This window comes from Syngnathus floridae, chromosome 3 (genome assembly GCF_059516105.1).
Source record: "Syngnathus floridae isolate MCC-2025c chromosome 3, RoL_Sflo_1.0, whole genome shotgun sequence".
NCBI classification, from domain to species: Eukaryota; Metazoa; Chordata; class Actinopteri; order Syngnathiformes; family Syngnathidae; genus Syngnathus; species Syngnathus floridae.
The window spans coordinates 13131746-13154482 of record NC_142415.1 but is presented as its reverse complement, the minus strand read 5'-3'; the positions used below and the strand labels follow the sequence as shown (position 1 = coordinate 13154482).

Genomic DNA, 22737 nt, shown 5'->3' with positions numbered 1-22737 from the left:
TCGCGAGCCATATATGGCTCTTTTGGTGACTGTGTCTGGCTCACGGACAAATCTGACATTTGTTTGAAGTCATAAATCATTTTATTATATATATACATATATTTTGTTATCAATATTAAATTAGCTTTCAAAATATAAAGTATGATCACGTCTGAAATCCACGGTTGCGTCATATCAACCAATCTCAGCTGCCCTTCGATGTACAGAAGGGTGTCGCCAGGTCGGACAAAAAAAGCGCGATTTTTATTGGACAATACGGGGCCGCTTTATTTAAAATTTCACCTAGCTAGCTAGTGTGTGCCAGGTAAGCAAGATAGATGACGAAGAGTAAAAAAGATGACGATTACCGAAATTTTCAGAGTGAGAGGACCGAAGAATTCGTATTTGTGGAGAGAGGAGGCTTTGCTCCGTGCCTCATATGCAATGACAAAATTGCATCAATGAAACGCTCCAATATCAAGCGCCATTTTGATACACAACTTGCTACATTTTCAACAAATACCAAGCTAGTCAACAACAACAACTCCGTGTATGGACCAAACAAGGTGACTTTAATTCAGCTAGTTTTGCTGGCGCATTAGTAATTGTGAGGAACGGAAAGCCATTCACTGATGGCGAGTATTTCAACATTTATGCTTGATGTGGCTAATAAACTTTTTGACGACTTCACAGATAAAGAAAAGATACTCAAAGGGATAAAAGACATGCCTCTGTCAGCAAGAACAGTTCACGATCGGGCCATTATGACTGACAAGAGCCTCAACGCCTGCATGAAACGCAACCTCACCGCATATCAACCGGACTACAAAGCCATTAGCAAAACGATGCAGCCCCAGAAGTCTCATTAATGGTGAGTGTTTTCTAAGCTTCAATATAAAAAAAAAATATTAAAAAGAATACATTAGGACACTCAAAAAATCCTTGGTCTTAATTAAAATAAATGCATTTAATGGTAGTTAGCCCATCCTTTTTTTAATGGTATGGCTTTCACGGGAAAGTATTTTTAAAAAATGGGCATTTATGACTCTCGACCCCTGCTTCAAGGTAAAAGGTTGCAATTTAATTTTTAATTGTTCATTTTGGAATTAATTTTAAGAGTGTTCACCAGAGATATTTACTGTTTCATATAAAGAATTGTATATGTCCGGAAATGTTTATGTTTAGAAAAGTTCAAACTTTATAAAGTTTCTTTAAAAACAAATATCCTGTCATCTTGAATTTACTCCAATGTAAAGACGGTTTGCAAAAAACATGTTTATTTTAGTTGAATTGTTGTTGCAAGATGGTCAATCCATGGTTGGTTCCAGGGAAGCGTTTGAAGACAACGCAACATTTAAGAAAAAAAGGCAAACTATCAAAACCAGTGCATCAAATGTGAAAATGCAAACTACAAAGAGCATTAAAATCACAATTTAAACATTAAATAACACATTCTGTGAAAAACAACAGCTCAGAAAGATCCAATTTAAAAAAAAAAAAAAACACTTGCCTGTCATGTTATATGCAGACACCATATTTCAATATGAATATGATATATATGAGCATATTCCTGCATATACTTTAAGGCAGGGGTCGGGAACCTATGGCTCGCGAGCCATATATGGCTCTTTTGGTGACTGCGTCTGGCTCGCGGACAAATCTGACATTTGTTTGAAGTCATAAATCATTTTGTTATATTATCAAAGTAAAAAAATAGACCTACTGAAATCAAAATGTTAAATTAGCTTTCAAAATATAAAGTATGATCACGTCTGAAATCCACGGTTGCGTCATATCAGCCAATCTCTCAAAAAATCATTGGTCTTAATTAAAATGCTTGCATTTAATTGTAGTTAGCCCATCCTTTTTTAATGGTATGGCTCTCACGGGAAAGTATTTTTAAAAAAAGGGCATTTATGACTCTGTCCGCCAAAAAGGTTCCCGACCCCTGCTTTGAGGTAAAAGGCTGCAATTTAATTATACATCCAATCATGACACTAGTTTCACTAGCAGCTGCATTAATTAAATAAAAACTATAAAAATAAACATTGAAGTGAGAATTAAAACCCTTATATCTGCAGTCAGTCTTAACGGCATTGTGAAACATTTGCAATTCACATTGTGTCTTCCTTTACATTCTTTGCTAAAAAGTGAGGGGTTTTTCCACTGAGCCCCCCATATGCGACAAAGCTATGGCGAGCCTGGCTTTCAGTTCCGAGTAGTCTGGCTGCTCCGTGTACTGCAGATCTGCCACCGAGCTCACGTAGCTCTGAAATGTACCTAAGTAACAAAACATGGTGCAAGCTTTTAATCACTTACTTGCTGTGATGATTATAAATATTTACTTACCTGAAACTTTATTCTTTCCGAAACAGTAACTCAACAGTGCTGGAACGTCGTCTAAGTATCTGAAATAACAACGCATATAGTATGAGAGAATACACCGTAACCACAGTACAAAACATGCAGCCCAAAAATTAAGAACAGTTCCAAATACCAAAAGGCTCACCTCTGTTTGAGGCAAGAAACCTGCTCGGGATCAGTAAGGCCGCTCCACGGCAGCGTGCCCGTGTGCCACTGCAGCATGCAGTAGGCCAGAGACTGCAGGTCACTGCGCCGTGACGGCGCTAAAAGAGCACATCTTGAATTAAGCACTGCTTCCTAAGCTTTAAACACAGAGTAAGTAGCACCTCCCCCCAAAATACTCCTTAAAAGTTCAGGTGGAGAGTTTGTTGTGGTTTACATTGGTGCACTTATGCCACATATGGGGGCAAGTCTAAGAATGTGAACTCACCTGCTCCGGCATGAGAATCAATGCTGATGAATTCCAGCGATCCTTCGTGTAGCTCTTGGATGCCTTGGCGATATACCACATGGCGTCCACCGGGACAGTAGCGCGAGGTGTGATAGTATCCCACTAAAAATATCTGAAGGCAGAAACACAAAAAAACAAGACACATAGACGTATGCAAAGGCAAGACAGAAGCACACACACACCGCAGTGGGTGCTCCACACAGAAGCCAGTCTTAGCAAGCGTTCTTCCGACCTGCGTGGGGTATCCCGCTTGGATGAAGATGTTTTCAGCGTTGATGTCCGCGTGCACGTACTCGTTGGAATGGATGTAATGCAGTACATCCAACTGCAAAAGGGACGCACAACACGTCGGCTTCAAGCGTCATGGGCGAGGGGGACAAATTGGGCAAAGGATGCTCGCTCACTATTCTGCAGGCCAGATGGATGACTGTCTTCTCGGGAAGACGATTGTTGTCCATGATAGAGTGAAGCGACTGGCCCATGGCGGGAAAAACCAAGAACCTAAAAATGAGGACAGAAATGGTTAGCCACTCTCTGCAAACGGAATGTGAGAGCCTGGTTGCAAAGTTGATCAGCGCACCTGTAAGAATCTGTGTGACCGAAGCTGACGCAGGAAGGAATTCCAAGGAAGTCCAAGTCGTGTTGTTTAATCCACTTGGCCACTACAGGGAACATGCACATTCACGTATCGGCCAACAATTTGACTTTAATTGACACACTAACAATTTATTTTTTATAAAATCAAATGCTCACCAGATGAAGGCTTCGCAGCCCTCTGCAAGAAGTTTTGCTCCTTGTAGATTCTTCCTCGTACGGCACCCTGGAATTCAGATGCTCAGCTCTTTATTCAAAGAGTTGGATATCGTTGTGGTTGCAGAAAAGTTGCGGCGTCTCAAAATATTGCCACAGTTCTTAAATTGCAGCGAGTTCATTATGTGCGTGAGGGTCAGTGGCCAAGTGTGCGGCGCCGGCTGAGTTTTGTTTCAAAACTAAATATTCTACTCACCAATTTAAGGACATAAGCGGATTCCTTCGAGGAGGTCCATGAGCCTTTGGGCACAACTGAGGAAAAAATGAACATCGTACAGTTGGCACAGCCAGAATGCGCTTTCATTGACTGGCAGACATGACAAGTGCAGCGTTACCTTCATACAGGAGCTCTGTTGGGATCTGACTGAGCAGCTTGACCAGCGTCCACTTCCTGCCCGTGGTGTCCGTTAGCTCCTCGCCGTCCTCCAGTCGCTCCACGGCAGCCACCTTCTTGGCTTTGTTCTGTCCTCTGCCTGCGCATTTGCACAGACAAGCACATCCATCCATTCGGATGAAACGAGAGCACGGATAAGCATTCACATAGTTCTTATTGGGCACGTATACGTGTACTCTAACTGGCTCAGACAGTGCCACAACTATGGCCACCCAAAAAGGCTGCTGTGGACATTGCGCGTGTATTGTTCACCTTTGGACGAAGATTTAGAGGTTGGCGAGGAAAGTGGAGAAATGACTGTCCGCGGCGGGCCGTCCACAGTGGATTCCGCTGCGGTCCTCATGGTTACATTTGTCATCTCCCCTTCTTCTACAGGCTGCAAAAGCGTTCCTCTGCCCCTTCCTGTGGGTAACGTTGATAGATGACATGTGGCTGTCTACCATAGAAAATGAATTGTTTGATTGTTATTTTTTGTCTTTTGAGCTTACCAGGTCTGGGGGATTTCAAGATAGGTGGGGGGGAGGCCTCAGCAGCTGCTGACTTCTTTACACGTTTGACTGGAGTTTCCTTTGGTGAAGACGCGCTGTTTTCTATTAAAAAGAAAAATACCAGTGGAAATCACAATTTTATTAATCTGTATAAATGTGATATCGTTAGCCTAGAACCACAATAGGCTAAGTAATTTGATGATACACAAGTACATGAATAAAGAAGCTGAGACGTGATTAAAAGAGTTAATACATAAAAAAAAAAAGAAACACCGTAATAACTGGGTAATTATTACCTTGTGCCACTGGAGGTGGATCTTCTTTTACATTTAATTTGACTTCCCTGTCCAGGCGGAGGGCGTTACGAGTCTTACGTAGCGCAGGGCGTGGAGAAATGACACTTTCGTGCACTGTAGAAGAAGAAAAATGTTGATGGCTTGGTATAAATTGTCCCCCTCAATGAAACCATTTTACTTTTGCTAAAGAGAAATTCTCATCTTGGGTGCGCAGTTAATCCTACCGTCTGTGGCCTCGTAACACATGTTGGACGCTTGGCTAATGGCTTCATCTCCTCTAGGAGGGGAGAAATTTGGAGATGGTTTGATGGCCTCAAGTGCTGATGCATCGCTGGCACAAGGAATTTTCTCCCCACATGAAGGACAAAATTTAAAACCAGACTGCAGCTTTGCACCGCACTGAGGGCAGAATCGGAACGTCGTTCTGCAAGAGAACATACATGAGCATGCAATGTAGCTGAGGAATAAAACATCACAATCAGATGGTTTGGAATCAACTGAAAATAACACAGCTCTACAACCAAACTCAAGGCGTGCCAAATGACCAGGACCATATGCATGCATTTGGAAAGCTTTATTTATTTTTAAATATCATTACCATTTTTAAGGTATACATTCTTGAGACATTGTAACGCCAATGAGTCACATGGTTGGTTGCCAGCGGTTTATATGTTAATAGCTGCGTGTGTGTGGTTATTTTGAAGCGACAATAAATGTACTTAAACAGGTTTGATTAGTGATTGCATTGTAGCGAAGTGGCATTTATTCAGTATTGTACAATGAGAAGGTCACGTCTGAGAGCTACTGTATATCAACGCTATTATTACAAACCCAGATTAGCTAACATACATTATTGACATGCCAGTTATGTACAGTGAGTGTACATGATAAATTCCGTTCGGTTATTGTGAAAGGACAATCAACATATAGCACATCAAAACCACAACTAGCTTGAAATAACATAATGCAAACAACAGTGATCGTAAACATGTCCGTCGCTGTGAACAACATTACGAGCTAAGTGAGCTATTCGTAAATATATAACTTCCTATCCTCTGAAATGTGTCGACGCTATTAGCGCGTAGTTAGCATCTATAAGAGATGAAGCTTGTGTCTATAATTAAAAAAAAAATGTATAAAACCAGATGGATTTCAAAACAACCTTTCCAATCCTCGCTCCATGATCAGCTGGTTGTGTTTACAATTTTCTCCTTCGCTGGAATGGTTTTGCAGCCAGGCTGCCCCTATGGGAATGTAAGAGAACTGCAAGCGGGCCGTTGGAAGTACGATTTGAAGACTTAAAAGACTTGTTTTTCATGTTCAATTTATTAAAAAGGACATAAAACGTTATATATTTTCTAATTTTTTTAAACAAATTTTCTACTGTGAAAGGCACAAATTCTGTTTGTATTTTCATTACTTAAATCAGTTGAAGGGCAATCTGTTTTACACCAAACATGCATGCCTTAACTATTCTTTTAGTGATTTTTATCTTTGTAAAACAGTTTCAAGTGTAAAGATGATTCATAAAAATATATACATTGAGTATAAGTACACACATATGGTCTACAAATACATCTCAAATAAGTATAATTTGAAATGCAAAGTATGCAGTTAAGCATTGCATTGCTTCTCAAAATGAAAGAGCAAGAATAACCTTATCAAAGGGTCTGCAAAAACCAATTTTCTTTTTTTTAAAAAAGCAGAATGTTACACATATTTTGCTTTAAATGTACGTATATTGTACGTAGACTGAAAGACGTATTTAACAGTCAATACACAAAAATATGAATTTTCTTTTGACATTGTAATTTTTCTCTGCTTCCGTATGTCTTACAGGACAAATTTCTTTTTATTGTTATGGACAGTAATGATGCCAAATAATTAAAGTCCACAATCTACTGTAATTGTTATTGCACATAAATGGCTAGCCAAGTCTGAGAGATGCTAAAAATGTATCTTGTGTCTACTATAACAACAAAATGAGCTAACTGAATTGATAACATACAGAGTTTGTGTGGAGGAGTAAACAACATGGCACAAGTGTTGATGCTCAATATAAAACGATCTGAATACTGAAAGGTTTGAGCAAGATTCTAACTGCAACATGAAATTCAGCAGGACAAACTTTCCTAGAAGTATATAAGCTGGAAGTACATGTAGAGATTTAAATTGTGTATTTATGGCCTATGTGGTATGGCAACTTGCTTTGCTGAATTACCATCTATATTCCTGAAAATGAATTTAGCTTCACAATTGGACATTTCAGCAATATTGTACATAAATATCCACCACCCCAAGTAACAAATGTCCATCTATGACTTGAAAGGTCAGTAAGCGACATACAGTACTACTAAACGGTATCCCAAAAGATTATCACTAATCAGCAGTTTTACAGGGGAGCCACTTGGTATGTTTTAACTGAAACAGATTCCACTCTGTCCTATTTTATATATTTCACTGACACCTCCGCACTCTTAACACGAACATTTGCTTCCTTCCGAGGTCTCTGCCAAATCTGCGTTGTTGTGACCGTTTGTTCGGAAGGTTCCGTCCGGAATCCATGACTTGTCCACGCATCGTTCCATCCTCTTCATGACGAGGTCAAGCAGCACGTCCACGACCTGACTGACGTTCTGTCCATTCGCCGCACTCGTCTCAAAGTAAGGGATCCTTTCGGGTGGTAAAACAAGTAAAGTTGACTCTGGATTAACATGAACAATAACCCGGAGATGATTAGAAAAAATCCATACAAAAGCATTTGTTTGGGATACATGCCACAGCCCTTCTTAGATAACTTTAGTAATCTTCTCAAGAAGCCTTTTAAAACTATGCATGCTGCTCTCATCCATTGCACTATTTGTCTTTTAATGCAGGTGAGCCAGAGTGAGCTACTTGACACATGGGGACAAATATTGACTTTTCCAGGAGGGCCAATTTAGTCTAACGCTATCTTCTCACTGACATGGGCAAACAAGTTGGGGACTGCCTTCTTGACAAACATTTCAGGAAGAGGCTTGGTGGGCGAGTGATACCTACCCATACTTATCTGCCAGCTCTCGGGCTTCTTTCTCATTCACGGCTCTCTGATCGGCCAGATCACATTTGTTACCGCACAGAATCACGTCTGGATTTTCACAGTAGGCGTGAACCTGTAACTGGCCTGAAAGAAAAAAACACTTACTACCTACTTTGTCTAGCATGGCATAAATAACAACTTTGTCAATTGAAAGAAATATGCAACAATAGAACTAAAATATATCCATCCGTACATCCATTTTTCATACATTCATGTTCATGCTTGAAAGATCTGCTTCAATCCGTTGATGTCATACAATTTCATTCTTCATACAGTAGAATTGTTAACTTGAATACCCCCGTAATAAAGCTGATCTTTGCGTTGCAAAAGAGTCGCAAAATGATGTCAGCATTGAATTCTAAAGTTTTAGGGGAATTCCAAATTGTATGATGTCAACAACTCCACTGTAGCGGTTGCTTCATTACGCCCTGAGAAATTCAAAATGGTGAAATACGTAATTAATATTATCCCCACTCATACTGTATATGCAGTGCAACAGTAAAAGGACCTACTCATCCAGTTTCGAACGTTGAGAAAACTTTGCTCATTGGTGAGGTCAAACAAGAGAATGAAACCCATCGCATCCCGAAAGAAAGCCGTGGTCAAACTTCGAAATCTGACAGGAAGAGGGGGAGGAGCAACAACAAAAAACAAAATGACAATTTATTAAGTAGACTGCGAACGTGTTCAAACCAAAATGCAAGCCCGACTACCTCTCCTGCCCCGCAGTGTCCCACAGCTGCATGTGGATCTTCTGTTTTCGTCCAGAAGAGCCATCAGGACCAGTGGAATCATATATCTGTTGAAAACACATAGTCACTTTTGGAGTGCTGGTATCAACTCCAATTGACACAAACGTTGAAATGCATGTCCAATCGGATTCCCGTGGCTATAAGAAATTATAGGGCCGCTCATAAAATGTTCTTGTTACATAAATGGCATTTATTTTACTGTAGGCGATATATTTAAAAATTGTACGCATTCCCCCTGTGGTTGAATTAGTAGATTTTAGTATTGGGATATACTCAATTTGCTACACTGCAACATTAGAGTATCTGTCTATGCATTTGCAACCACTATGTTAGTATGTATGTTGTGAACTGTGGATGAGGATGTCTTTAATGGCCAGCTTGGTCCAAAAGCAGAAGTTGATAACAAAAAGAGAAGCGATGAAATGAAAGTAAATACGTGTTCAAAGTAGATGATTTGAATGAGATACATTGCAGGACTAGTATTATTTTTCTCTCTCAAATTCTAAAGATGAGCAGCAGCTTACCACTCGTTTTTCTCTGAAGTCAATTCCCACTGTTGTGATAAACTTGGAGTTGAACTTGCCGTCAGTGTACTGGTAGAGAAAACTGGTCTTTCCCACACCCGAGTCTCCCAGGGCTAGGAACTTGATGAGGTAATCATATTCCCCATCAGACATATTGAGAGATGAATTTCTACAACACACACAAAAATATTTTGTCACAACCTAATGACCACATAGGACGATTAAAAAAACACATTATTGGCAAACTATGGTAACAACAAAGTGTAAATCATGTACATACAAGAAAGTCAAGTCAGTTCTATTTATGTAGTGTCAAGTGACCACAGAAGTTGTCTCATGGTACTTAACATCATACATTCGATATAAATGGGTTTTTTTTTTCATATATTTTTAATCTTAAAAATAGCCATGCTTAAAATAACTTCACAAAGTCGTTGATTTAAAACACGAGAGCATAACAAAGGCAATCAGTGGATGAAAATGAACACTAATTTGATGAAGGGAACGACTTCACATGTTCAACTAATTCCAGCCAAAAGAACGTGTGCACGTGTCATATGACCAGTGTGCGAAAAAAGCATTCAAACAAGCCTAACATTCTTTCACCGTGACCCCCCTCTGATCCTTTTATGTCGAGCCATAAGCGGCTTAAGGTGTTTTTATGCAACCAAGATGCATGATGAACTCACTGAGTGAAGCTAAAAGCTAACACTAGCATGTTTGTCCAAGCCAAGGACCACGGTCTAAGACCACCATTAGGCTACTTTGAGGGGGCAAAAAAGCAAAATGGATTATTTTGTCACATTTATTATAATATGTAATGCTGTACACAATATTACACAAAACACGATATTATACAATATTTCTGTTCAGGAATTAATCACCGTACTCTAATCTTCTTGGATAAATTACCAAGCAATGATTAAATATTCATTTAATTGTTTGCCATTTCCTGAGCTCCGGTTAAATCTGAGTTGCTGTTAAACTGCGCTAAAATGACTTCTACCGTATCCAAGTGAGGTTTATGTAGGTCATTGAGTTGCTTAGGGAAACATTTATTAGATCATATGTATTAAAACTGTCAATCAATTCCGTAATGCAACTTGATTGCTTCAATGGACAACTTAATTTTAAAATTGGGGTAATGCCTGGTGGAATACACTAGTTTATCGTGAGTTGTATATTTAAGCACGCAAATCGGTGAATTAGTCACATTTCACCACACTGTAGCTTGTCATCATTTCTAAAAGCTTCGAATCCCAAAGTGCTACTGATCCTTCTTAACTGTAAATCACTACTTATGTACTGGAAACCACTACAACCAATTTGACCCAAATAACGATGAAACAGATTTTCTTCCCCCCTACCCAATCTGCTGTTGAGTACTTGGGAATGTTTATAGTTTCTTCCACCTTGACTTGGGCCCCTGTTCCAGCTGAAGGAAAAACGGCTTCATGCTTCAGTGGAATGGTGATGACCAGTGTTGGGTTTGTGCCAAATATACATTTTAGAATAATGTCCAAAAAGGTTTTTCTAATTTTATTCATTTATATTATTGTTTATTTGTTGTCCTGTGAGACTCACTAAATTGCTGGAACACTTCCTATAAGGTCCAACAAGGCTTCCTGTCTTTATTTTTTGCAACTAACACAGTCAGTAGGTAGCTAGACAAAACAGTCGTCAGTGGTTCATAGCACTAACAGAACCACCACGCTAATAACAACCTAAAAACCTCTTGTTATCATTCTTTCCCCAGTGCTCAAAAGGAAGCAAACAGGCAAGCATGACTTTCCGTTCTGTTGGGAAACTCCACCTGTCAGACAGGACTTCTAAACACACTCGAGCCCCTAGAAAATGAAAAAAAAAATTGCTTGGTCATTGCCTCTGATTTACTGAGACTTTGGGCTAATGTGTGTCAGCATGTGTGTATATATTACACTTTTGACTTTCAAGAATTGGAGGATTCAAGTTAACCAAGAGAATTAAAAACACTTCAAAATAATAGGAAAAAAAACCCTTCAGGCTTCTGTTATAAATAAATAAATAATGGAAAAAGCCATTTAGAACATCAGTGTTTTGTTTGAGGTTCATCAGAGGCTCTACAAAAAGTTATTGTGCGCATTCTCCCATTTAAATTGAATGTGATTGGTTAATTATGAACATTTATATGAGGGTTAGCATTAATTCAGTTATTTTTTCTTCCCCCCTCGTTAACAGTTTTTGAGTTGTGCAGGTAATAGGTCACATTCATTTAAAGTTTTGAAACAATTTGTCATTCTCTTTTATGCCACAAAATGTTGGCATTTGAACAGGGGTGTGTAAACTTTTTACATCCAGTGTTGATGCAGCCATTGCTGTTTATTCTGTTGCCCACAAACACGAGGTGACATGTGCAAGTTGTCATCTTATTTATTTGAAAGTTCATGAGTATGTTGCAGCGCAAGTAGTAAAGTAGAGACACCATTGAGATACCATTCGCATTTCCTGTAATGTGTTACACAACACTAAACCAGATTGTTAAACACAATGGATGCTTTTAACTATTGTAATGATCTAATCCTGTAATGCACGATAACATCATGGTTCGTCATAGCATGCCCTGGTATGCATCATTGACTGGAATGGCACAAGATAATTTCACAAATAATCCATGACACAATGGCTTGTATAAAAAAACTATGTGTTTCCTTGTTTTCTTGTTGTTTACAAGAGCTTGAGCAACTTGAGCAAGTGCTTCATTACAATCTGCATGAAGCTTCAACGATTTTGAAAAACAATCTCATTGCAATATTTGAATTGCACCATTGAATCATGATGCTCAAACTGTTGGCTTATTTCCATTCGATTTAAACGCATTGATTACAATTGAGTTGGGAATTGGTTGTTGAAAACGTAACAACATTCAGCAGACAGTAAAGGAGTTTGTATGGAACTATTAAGGCAGCTAATGAGCATTAGGCTATGATGAAAAATATTCCAATGTGACGTACGATAGGATCTAACGTATGACCCCTGCACCCAACCAGAATGTTCAATCAACCAGAATGTTCAATCAAGGTTCAACTAACTATGAACCCAATGTTGGTTACATTTCATTCCTTAACCACCACACCCATTTTTCATGTAATACCTAATGAGGGATCAGCAGTTCAACAGAACCACATTTTTGCTGTACCAATCTGAGTTTGTGCTGGCTAAGTAGTTCCACGGAAAAAAATTAAATCTTCAGAGAAAATTTAGGGGATTTTCCTGCGGTTTTTCAAGCACAACGCAAGTCGACAAAAAAGCAGCTTTAATTATTTCGACAAGGAGAAGTAAAGGACCCACCCTGGGCAGCACTCCAGATCAGAGGATGCAATCCGGATGTGCACAATACGTAGCGGCACTAACTACTACTTGTGACACACACACACACACACACACACACACACACACACACACACACACACACACACGCAAACACATCAAACTAACACTAAAGTGAATTAAGTGCAACAAATAGAACACGTAATGACCCTCAGCTGGTCCTCATGTGGCTGCACAATGGCAAGACGTTTACACATTTGAGATTCTTGATGTACCACAGGCTCCATGTACTATACTAGTATGCTCCTTGTAAGACAACTTTAGGGTACAAGCAGGACAAGTGTGCACCAATTGACAACTGTTTTACTAGTGAGTGACGTCAAATTCTACTAGTATGCATTTCATGAATTGTACTAGTAGCACATAGATGCCAACTAATACACAGTTTTGTCTAGTAGCATGTAACTGTCCTACAAGTATGCCAAAGATGTCCTACTTGTGATGACAAATCTATTATATGGACCTTAAAACTGGATATGAAAGCTAGTGAATAATTCAGCATTTATTTACCATCAATAATATTCAGCTTAATAGTATAAAGTGTGTAAAATACACTTGTCATCTGTAAGGTGATGCACGATCCATGTAATATTACCCATTAATAGACCTACGATTATATTAAAAGTAAAACGTATGTTGATGTGATAGGACACATTTTTTTGCATATCATTAAAATTAATCATGTTTTTCTTAATGAATCAATATTATTATTACGTATATTATTATATTTCTACACTGTCTCTTTAAGGTCCATGTACTAGTGTAGTCTTGGTCCTCACTAATACAGTAAGTCAACTACGGTATACAAGAAGGACAACAACGTTACGAGTTTAAACTTGACATTATAGTCTTTCTTGTTGTCGCTTGACTAGAGCTCTTAATAACTAACTAGTGAAGAAGACCAGACTAGTGATGGAAAACTAAGCAACTGTGCGATAAAAGTAAACTAGTTCAAATTGATCGCTTCAGTGTTATTACAAGGAGTGCCAAACGTCAACCGGTGCACAGTGGCTGTCGTGCTATGTTGCAGAAATGTCAAACAATCGTGGAGAAAGATTACAAGGTATCAGAAGGAAAGGTTAGCCGAAAACGGATGCGACTTGCTGACATTTCCTGATGGCTGACTGACTTAACTCACCGAGTGTTGCTTGGAAGAATGAAAAACAAGGTCGCCAGGTATAAAGAAATAGACTAACTCTTCCGAGGATAAATGAAGTGAATTTATCTTTCGCGTCACCAATGAGCTATGGGATGTCATGCAGGTTGGTTAACTGCGACTAGTTCATTTGGCGAAGCAAAATACTGAGTTGAGAAAGAAAGAGCAGCTCCTCCTCCCCGCCGGCTCCGACTTGTCAATTTCATCACCGTCCTACTTTGGGGAAACGTTTCTAAACATGCCCGATGAACACAGTAGTACAGGGTAGCCTTCTTGTAACCATTACTAACTGAGACGGCCGAAGAGAAAGTGAGCCGACACAAGTTAAATAACGGTTTGAGCAGTACTGCTAGAAACACAATTAAAAACAGCAAATGTGCAATTAAAGATTTTAAACTTAATAAATGAATCCAAAAGTTTGCACAGGCTGTGGACTTAAATAAGTCTCAAACGACCAGAGGCGCAGATGGGATTTTAGAACTTGGGGGCCATGTCCTCCTGTCCCCAGTGGCTGTGTGTGCCTGTAAAAACAACGATTTGACCTTCCCTCTTATGGACAGACAGCAATAGAGAAATAAATACATTTAAAATGAATGAAAAGGCCAGTCATTCTTTTATGAATGCAAGATAGTTTGTTTTCATTTTGTAAAGCATTTTCATGCTTCAGTATGTTAACAAGTTTTTTTAATTTTAGTCCCCCCGTTAGAATTCATAAATGATAACATTGATTTACATTCAATCTTTTATAACTATTACTATCATTTTCTTATCGCTATTTTTACTGTTTTTGAGGTAGTTTTTAATTCACTTTATGTGCAATGTATTGTCAATTAACACTGTTTAAGTGCAGTGTTTAAGAAATATTAAATCGTTTACTTTTTAGGAGGAGGGAGCCCTCTGTTTTTGCTATTGCATTTTCATTTTTGTCATTGGGGTGGTACTTGGCAAACGTAATATTTCTATGGGTGCTTGGTGTAAAGTTTTAGCTGGACCCAATTCATGACACTTGAGGCTCAAGACACATGACACTACCAACATTGTGATAAATATGTTTATTTAGTTTCAGAAGTTTTAGCTTATTCCATTGTAATATTTTAGCTTGATGAATTATTTCCACCAGTTCTGTTCGATTTTAGTGCCACATCCTGGTTCTGTGGCGTTGTGGTTTTTGGCACTGGGTCAAAGTAAGGTCTGTAGATATAGAAACCACCAGCAATTCCAAGCACTGTGGCAAAAGCCATCTGTGTGAAAGGGATTTTTCTTCGAAGCATCCCTTTCGCCCCAAAATTAGCCCCTTAAGTGTAGAGAGCACAAGGTGGTCCTGGGAAAAAAAGGAAGATATTGGATAAACAAAACACTTTCACGTAAGATATCGCGAGACGTTGCACGTTCGCTTAATGGCTGCAAGTATAACTAGAGCTGTCTTGAGTGACATGTTGACTTATTTGATTACAGATTACCAATAATTTCGGTGCTATTTTTACTCACCAAGAAAACATCCAAACCATGTGACTGCAATGTACAAGAGGCGAGAGAGAGGAAACCCGCCCCCCCACGACGTTACAAAATCCTCAACAAGAAGGGCATCGAGAAGACCTGTGCTAGCAAGCTGCGCGTGAGCTTCTTCTCCTTTATGGAATACAAAATACACTCCAACAAGTTAGACATTGACCCCTGCTGGACAGAAAGGTACAGTGCACCTAGTTGTTTGTCAGGCGATTACCATTCATTCATGCAAATATTCCTAATCTTAAAATTCATACCTACGGAAAATCTGTTTTGGTTTTAAATTCTATATTTTTATATTCATTTTCACTTTTATTATTTATTTATTTTGATATCGTCAGTTTTGGTCCTTCATATTGCAGGACGAAAATTGCCAAAAGAAAAACTACATAAATGAAAGTTAAAATAAAAACAAATAAAATTTATTAAATATAAATTGAACATACATACATGGAAATTAAAACGACAAAAAATATACAATACAAAAATTTTAAAAAATTACGATGTAATATTTAAAAATTAAAATCAAATAGTGAAATAAATACAAAAATAAATATATAAATACAATTAGATAAGAAATTATATAGATTTTAATGCATTTTTTCTACTATATTTTGTATTTATTTTATTTTCACCATTATGAATTATTTATGTTTTTTTCTTTTTTTAGAAACGATTTGCTTCAACATGTAATTGCAACATTATAACTGTGGAAGGCAGTAAAACGCCGAGTTGCGTCTACACTGCTGAAAATCTGAAAGAAGTGCGCGTACCCACTCACTTCCTGCATGGAGAGTACGCGCGCTGATTAAATGTGTGCGTAACTTTGTTAATATAAATGACGGTGTGCCTCAGTGCAACTCTTGTAAAACAATTCTACTGTGCAAACTAACGTGATCAAACACTTCGGGATGGATGCATTGGATAGAAGTCGTTCCCAGAGTATGACATGCTAGCTCTGGTGGTAGTCGGCTTCCACACCAGGCTTAGCATCGTACAAAAGTTAAAATCGGGTAAGTAAAACAATTTTAAGAAAAAAAAGTCTTATGCCAACAATAAGCACGATAACAAGTTAAACTAAGGGAAATCAAGGGAGTATGAGTATTTTTTTCTCCTATTTTTTGACGGTACACCTATATTGTATGTAGGTTTTTGGGTGAGCAATTAACAAAATGCTTTAAAACGTTGATTTAGTATAATGTGGCTCTTTAAAAATTATAATTAATTCTTTACGGTATTGTGATTGCACAATGTTACAAGAGGTAAATTATCCTTTTAAAAATGTTGGAAAATGTTTAGTTTCAGATTTCAAGCTTCTCTACTGACTTTTGAGATTGTTTTAAAGTTGCCATTATCTTGCTTGACATTTTCCAGTCTTCAACGTCACATCTTTTGTACATCTTTTTTAATTTCCACATTTATCTCTCACCAGACCGGTAAACACATGTCTACAGCATTCACACTTAAGGACACGACGACAACATATGGAGACTTTCAGACAGCGTTTGAAGTTCAGGACAAGCAAGGAGGATGTCAAACTAAGGACAAGAAAGTCCTTATTGTACACAAAGGAGATTGACACTCATGATAGGACAGGTGGGCTACCTTGTTGGAATCTGTTCAGTGCATAATGTGTCATATTTCACTTTTGCTAACAACGTTGAAATGTTTGAAGTAATTCATTACATTAGCTGTAAATTGATAACAACATGCTAATGCCAGCATTTTGTAAAGCTGTTATTCCCAACTCTGGTAATTGTAGTTTTTCAAAGTCAAAGTCAAAGTCAGCTTTATTGTCACTACTGTAATTTTTTTCTCCCTCTCCATACAGAAGTGCTAAGGGTTGCTGTGCTTTGTGTCCTTTTTCGTGTCTTGAACTGTTTCCTGGTTCAGACCAGCTTTGTCCCGGATGAGTACTGGCAGGGTGTGGAAGTCGCCCATCACATGGTCTTCAAATATCCTTTCAACTCAAATCATTTTCATCGCATCCACACACTTTTTTTTTTTTATATATATAGTTTCTGTCCTCCTGGGCATCAAGACATGAGATCGAGTACATAACCGACCCGGTCCCAGGCAATTGGATTTACAATCAAGTTTGTTTAAAAAATCTTAACATTGTGACTTATGGCCATCTGACATGGGAATGGAAGGAAGGCATAAGAGGCTTCACCTATCCACTCTTTTTTGCCGTCATCTATAAATTCCTGCACTGGATACACTGTGACTCCGTTCATCTGCTGGAAAGTGTCGGCTACAGTATTTGTCTGCCCAGATATGATTTGTTTTTTGAATTACTTTATTTTCCCTGCAGATATGGATGCCCCGACTACTTCATGCACTCGTCACTGCTTTTGTGGACGTTAAATACTTTTTCTTCATGAAAACGCTGGAAGATCACAAAACGGCAAAATGGACGGTAACGACAGTTGGCGTCGTTTTTCAGGTTGAATGTCACTTCTGTTGGATGTTGACTGTGTTCCCTCCCGTGCGTGTGCAGTTCTTCTGCCATCTGTGCTCGTGGTTCACGTGGTTCTGCTGCACCAGAACGCTAAGCAACAGCGTGGAGACCAACATCACTTACCTGGCTCTGTGCTACTTCCCCCTGCCAGGATCCAAAACAAGCAGCAGGTCTACTTGACATAAACGTCCATCTTTCTCGATGTGCCTTCGGTTCCTGGCTGACCCCTTGTTTTGTGTTTTTTGTCCCCTTCAAGTAAAAAGTATTTGAGCCTTGTTGCCTTGGCGATCATTGTTCGAACGACGGCACTGATTGTCTGGCTTCCGTTAGTGGCTTATCACTTCTGGCAGGACAAAAACAAACTGAGGCTCGTGGTTCATGACTACATTCCCATCGGGTTAGTTGCATTTGGATTTCACAGCTGCATGTTTCAGGTTCATGTTTGTTTGTTTAATAGTAACACTGTGTTTTGTGTTTTAGGGTTACAGCCGTTATGATTTCAACCATAATCGACTGCATCTTCTATGAAAAGGTGAAACGAACATTGTCATGAAATTGCTTGATTCGTATGAACTAGAAAGGCACGGTTGTGGATCAGCGTGACACGACATGTCTCGCAGTGGAGAGGTCCTGGTCTGGCCACCAGTCCAGGGTGTACCTTGCTTCTCGCCACAGTAGAGCCTTATCTAGAGGTGATTGGGCCTTTGGCCCTACCCTGTGGCATCTCGTGGCAGTTACAGTACAGCGTAAACCTTTTTAGGGGAGCTCAATTATTGCAGATGTTTGTTCTTCACAGAAGGGCTGATTTTTTTATCTACTGGGAAATAGTGGGGGTTCACTCAACATTTTGGATCATCGGTTGTTTTCTCTCCTCTTTTATAGTTGGTCTTTGTGCAGTTCAACTTCCTGAAGTTGAACGTCTTCCACAGTGTGGCCGACTTTTACGGCACCCACCCTTGGCACTGGTACCTCACTCAGGGCTTCCCGGTCATAATTGGCCCCCATCTACCATTCTTTTTGTATGGATGCTTCCTAGCTTTCCGAAAGTGCAAAATCCTCCTGGTGGCCATTACATGGACCATTGGGGCATATAGGTAAAGCGTCGGAATTCTCTCATTTGTTCTCCACTAATGTGAATCCTAGTCACCTTGGACCTACTTGAAATGTTTTTAGCCTGCTTCCTCACAAGGAGTTTAGATTCATCTACCCTGTGCTTCCCTTCTGTTTTATCTTCTGTGGTAAGTCCTTATTATTTCAAATTTTTACAAAAGTGTTGATTCCATTCCTGTCTTAAATCTTCTGCTACAAATAATGCACCAGGAAATGTATCTTTTCATTTAAGATGTGCAACTAAAACAATTTCTTCAGACATTTTATCAAATACATTCATGTGCTTTTGTTGACAGGTGTAGCGATGGCTCACCTAAGAGCTTGGCGACGAGCAGCCGCCGGTGCTTTGTTGGCCTCCAACCTGCTTATAGCTCTCTACACGGGTCTGATTCACCAGCGCGGCGCTCTGGACGTCATGAGCCATGTCCGTGCACTTTGCCACAACGTATCCGAGGCAGACGTCCGCTTCCTCATGCCTTGCCACTCAACGCCTTACTACAGGTACCAAATGTGCCATCTGGCTTGGGGGCCTGGTAACAAGTACACAATGTTGAACGTTTTCTGTCACCTTGCAGCCACGTCCACTGTCCATTAAAGATGGCATTTCTCGAGTGCCCGCCTGATCTCAGCCGAGTTGGCCACGTGGATGAAGCGGACAGGTTCTACCATGATCCGCTTCTGTGGCTCCGGACTTCCTTTCCAGACGCGCAGTCGCAGCCTACTCACTTGGTTCTCTTTGACGTCTTGGAGAAGGTAAATGTGCTACGCATTTGTCGAAAGCTAAAGCGGACAAATGACCGAATGCATTTTATGTTGTAGGAGATCTCTATGTTTCTGCGGGACAATAACTTCACAAAAACAACTGATTTATTTCACACTCATGTTCCTGAAGGAAAAGTTGGAAGAAGGATCTATATTTATGAAAGACACTGACGACCAGCTTTAAAAAGTCTGGAGATAACCTTATGTTCTGTTCATTTTCCATTTAATTTGGTATTTTTTAATGATTCAAAAAACAATACAATTGAGCTGTGAGAAATACACACAGATCATTTACTGATTGTCATGTTTGTTTATTTGAATGATTATCTAATAATTTAATTTGGTATTTTTAAGTGAATGAAAAAAACTGAATTGGGCTATGAGAAATACATTCGGGAGCATGCGCAGATTGTCTTGTTTATTTGAATGGTTAATTCTGTATGGCTTGTCTGATCCACACTCCTAACCAATAGGTGGCGGTAATATTCTTGTTTGCCAATCGCCGAATGTGGCAACAAGAAGAACGACTGTTGCAGCTGACAATTCCGGTTGTGCTTATGGCCGATTTTGGCGTGGTTACGGCCAACAGTAACTTATCTAGTTATTAAACGTCTCCTGTCGTATTTTCGGCGGCTGAGCACCTAGTTGACGCCACGTTGGTTTCGACTGCAAAACACCGGACGGTTGTGGCAGCCCTGCGGAAAAGTGCGGCTCCTGTCCGAGAGTGAACGAGGAGGTGACGGACCATTTTTAACGTGGTGCATTGGAACGAAAGGTGGTTTCCGGTCGTGTTTCAAAGCATGGTTGACGCCCAGAAACGGACAGCCGGGATGAAGCTGTAACGCTGGAGCGATTGTGAACACAGATGGCAGCGCCCGATTTTACCAGTAACATGTCAAGATGGTGTTAACTTGATTTACGGCAAAATCTGAGCAAAATCTGTGCAGCGATCATACGAACACCCACCCAGTCAAGCGGGCTTTTCAATCCACAGTTGCCAAATATTAGTGACATCCCCTGATCTGGACCTCATTGGTTGTGCACACGTGGAAACCTTGTTGGGAAAGATAGAATTGTGTACAGTGACATTGCAAATTCTTTTCCAAACATGGATCCTGGGAACAAAGTGATTCCTGTCAAGAAGAAGAAAAAAATGATGTCCATTCAACTCAAGCACGAAATCATCGAAAAATATGAGCGAGGTGTGCGCGTCGTCGACTTGGCGAGATTGTATGACCGCAATACTTCTACTATATGCTCTATACTGAAACAGAAGGAGTCGATAAAGGCTATAACGCCAGCTATGGGTGTTAAAATAATTTCCAGGCTGCGGACGTCTGTCCATGAAAAGATGGAGAGGCTACTGTTGGTGTGGTTGACGGAGAAACAGCTCACAAGATGTCCTTTGACGGAGGGTGCCATCTGTGAAAAGGCACGGGCCATTTACACCGACTTGCTGCAGCAGACCCCAGGCTCCTCAACGGATGGCGCACCGGAAGACTCGTTTAAAGCCAGCCGTGGCTGGTACGACAATTTTAGGAGGAGGATCAGCTTTCCATCCGATGTCGGGCATGTTGATGCGGCCAACAAAAATGTGAACAAGGATTACTGCAAAACCTTCACCGACGTGATAGCAGCCGAAGGATACGTCCCTCAGCAGGTCTTCAATTGTGACGAAACGGGGCTCTTCTGGAAAAGGATGCCAAGGAGGACTTTCATAACGATCGAGGAGTTGAAGATGCCTGGCCACAAACCCATGAAGGATAGGTTAACCCTCACACTGTGCGCCAACGCGAGCGGCGACTGCAAGATCAAGCCGCTGCTCGTATACCATTCAGAAAATCCCAGAGCCTTCAAGTCGCACAAGATCATCAAAGAAAAACTGCAGGTTATGTGGCGGGCAAACCCAAGGGCGTGGGTCACTAGGCAATTCTTTGTAGAGTGGGTCAACCTGGTGTTTGGTCCCGCCGTGAAGAAGTATCTTCAGGAAAAAAACCTCCCCGTGCAAGCCCTTCTGGTTCTGGACAACGGTCCCGCTCACCCACACAACCTCCAAGATGACATTCTTGAAGATTTTAAGTTTATCAAGGTTTTCTACCTTCCGCCTGACGCCACCGCTATGCTGCAGCCCATGGACCAGCAGGTGGTTTGTAATTTTAAGAAGCTTTTCACCAAGCACCTCTTTCGCCGCTGCTTTGAGGTGACGCAGAGCTCAAATCTCACCATTCGAGAGTTCTGGAAGGACCATTATAACATCGTGTCGTGCCTCAAAATTATCGATCTGGCTTGGCAAGCTGTTACAAAGAGGACCTTGATTTGTTCGTGGAAGAAGCTGTGGCCCGAGGTTGTGTCGGAAAGAGTGACCTTTGAACCTGACCATGCGGTGGTGGAGGAGATCGTTTCCCTCGGGAAGTCCATGGGCCTGGAGGTGGATGAGGGAGACGTGAACGAACTCGTCAAGGAGCACTCCCAGGAATTGACGTCGGAGGAGTTGAAGGCGCTACAGACGCAGCAGCACGCAAAGGTTTTGCAGGAAATCGGCACCGCCGCTCAGCCGGAGGATGATGAAGTCATCTCGACCAGCGAGATCATGGAAATGCTGGGAATTTGGGAGAGACTTTCAAGTTTTATTGAACGGAAACATCCGGAGAAAGTTGCCACCGGATGCGCGTCGTCGCTGTTTAACGACACCTGCCTGGCTCATTTCCGAAACATTCTGAAAGAGCGGAAAAAGCAACTTTTGAAGCGACCCGCCGGTGAAAGTGAAGAAAGGCTGATGAAAAAGCCCAAAACCGAAGATGAGTAAAGTGGACAAAAATGGAGCAGTTAGTTTTATACGGACTTACACATGAATATAAACCAGTTTATTTCGCTTGTTTGCTTTTGTTGTATTTCTGTATTACAAAGGTAATGAAAAAATTGGGGTGCTTTTGGGTTGCTGGAACAGCCTTTCATTTCATTTCAATGGGGTGTTTTGATTGAATTTACAAGGTTATGAATGAAATGTACCACTATCACTGCTGCTTACAACGGAAGCCTCATCATGTGTGTTGCTGCTTTGTCCAAAGCGATGACTGACTAACAGCCGACAACGAGCCAACGTCATGTTCTGGCCTCAGAACTTCATGCACTTCACTTCCTAGAAAAATGAATCGATGGCTGAGGTATAGGGCACACTGGTACGTCATCACTCATGGCTTTGCTGTCGTGTTGGGCCCGCATCTCATGCAGATGAATTC

At 40.4% G+C, this 22737-nt stretch overlaps 4 protein-coding genes across 4 annotated transcripts; 1 reads left to right on the top strand and 3 right to left on the bottom strand.

Moving 5' to 3' along the window:
• Positions 1-320: 320 nt before the first annotated feature.
• Positions 321-19792, top strand: pigb (phosphatidylinositol glycan anchor biosynthesis, class B). Its single transcript, XM_088370436.1, has 16 exons — positions 321-545; positions 673-850; positions 7288-7445; positions 15115-15274; positions 16598-16761; positions 16997-17120; positions 17291-17408; positions 17480-17584; positions 17666-17796; positions 17883-18023; positions 18107-18158; positions 18509-18720; positions 18800-18864; positions 19033-19237; positions 19312-19489; positions 19556-19792. Exons 4-16 carry the CDS (start codon positions 15177-15179, stop codon positions 19667-19669), a joined length of 1707 nt encoding a protein of 568 aa, XP_088226562.1. The 5' UTR covers positions 321-545; positions 673-850; positions 7288-7445; positions 15115-15176; the 3' UTR covers positions 19670-19792.
• Positions 1240-6062, bottom strand: vrk3 (VRK serine/threonine kinase 3). The gene is made up of 15 exons (XM_088370437.1): positions 5945-6062; positions 5007-5206; positions 4783-4896; positions 4487-4588; positions 4251-4400; positions 3940-4077; positions 3801-3856; positions 3548-3614; positions 3375-3456; positions 3199-3295; positions 3027-3119; positions 2774-2906; positions 2489-2606; positions 2329-2387; positions 1240-2259 (listed from the first exon to the last, which is right to left on the bottom strand). The coding sequence occupies exons 1-15, from the start codon at positions 5962-5964 to the stop codon at positions 2123-2125; spliced, it is 1566 nt and encodes a 521-aa protein (XP_088226563.1). The 5' UTR covers positions 5965-6062; the 3' UTR covers positions 1240-2122.
• rab27a (RAB27A, member RAS oncogene family) lies at positions 6090-13847 on the bottom strand. The gene is made up of 6 exons (XM_088370439.1): positions 13642-13847; positions 9138-9306; positions 8575-8660; positions 8374-8477; positions 7822-7945; positions 6090-7455 (listed from the first exon to the last, which is right to left on the bottom strand). Exons 2-6 carry the CDS (start codon positions 9288-9290, stop codon positions 7260-7262), a joined length of 663 nt encoding a protein of 220 aa, XP_088226565.1. The 5' UTR covers positions 9291-9306; positions 13642-13847; the 3' UTR covers positions 6090-7259.
• pigbos1 (PIGB opposite strand 1) lies at positions 14697-15309 on the bottom strand. The gene is made up of 2 exons (XM_088370440.1): positions 15148-15309; positions 14697-14980 (listed from the first exon to the last, which is right to left on the bottom strand). The coding sequence occupies exon 2, from the start codon at positions 14928-14930 to the stop codon at positions 14754-14756; it is 177 nt and encodes a 58-aa protein (XP_088226566.1). The 5' UTR covers positions 14931-14980; positions 15148-15309; the 3' UTR covers positions 14697-14753.
• Positions 19793-22737: the final 2945 nt, after the last annotated feature.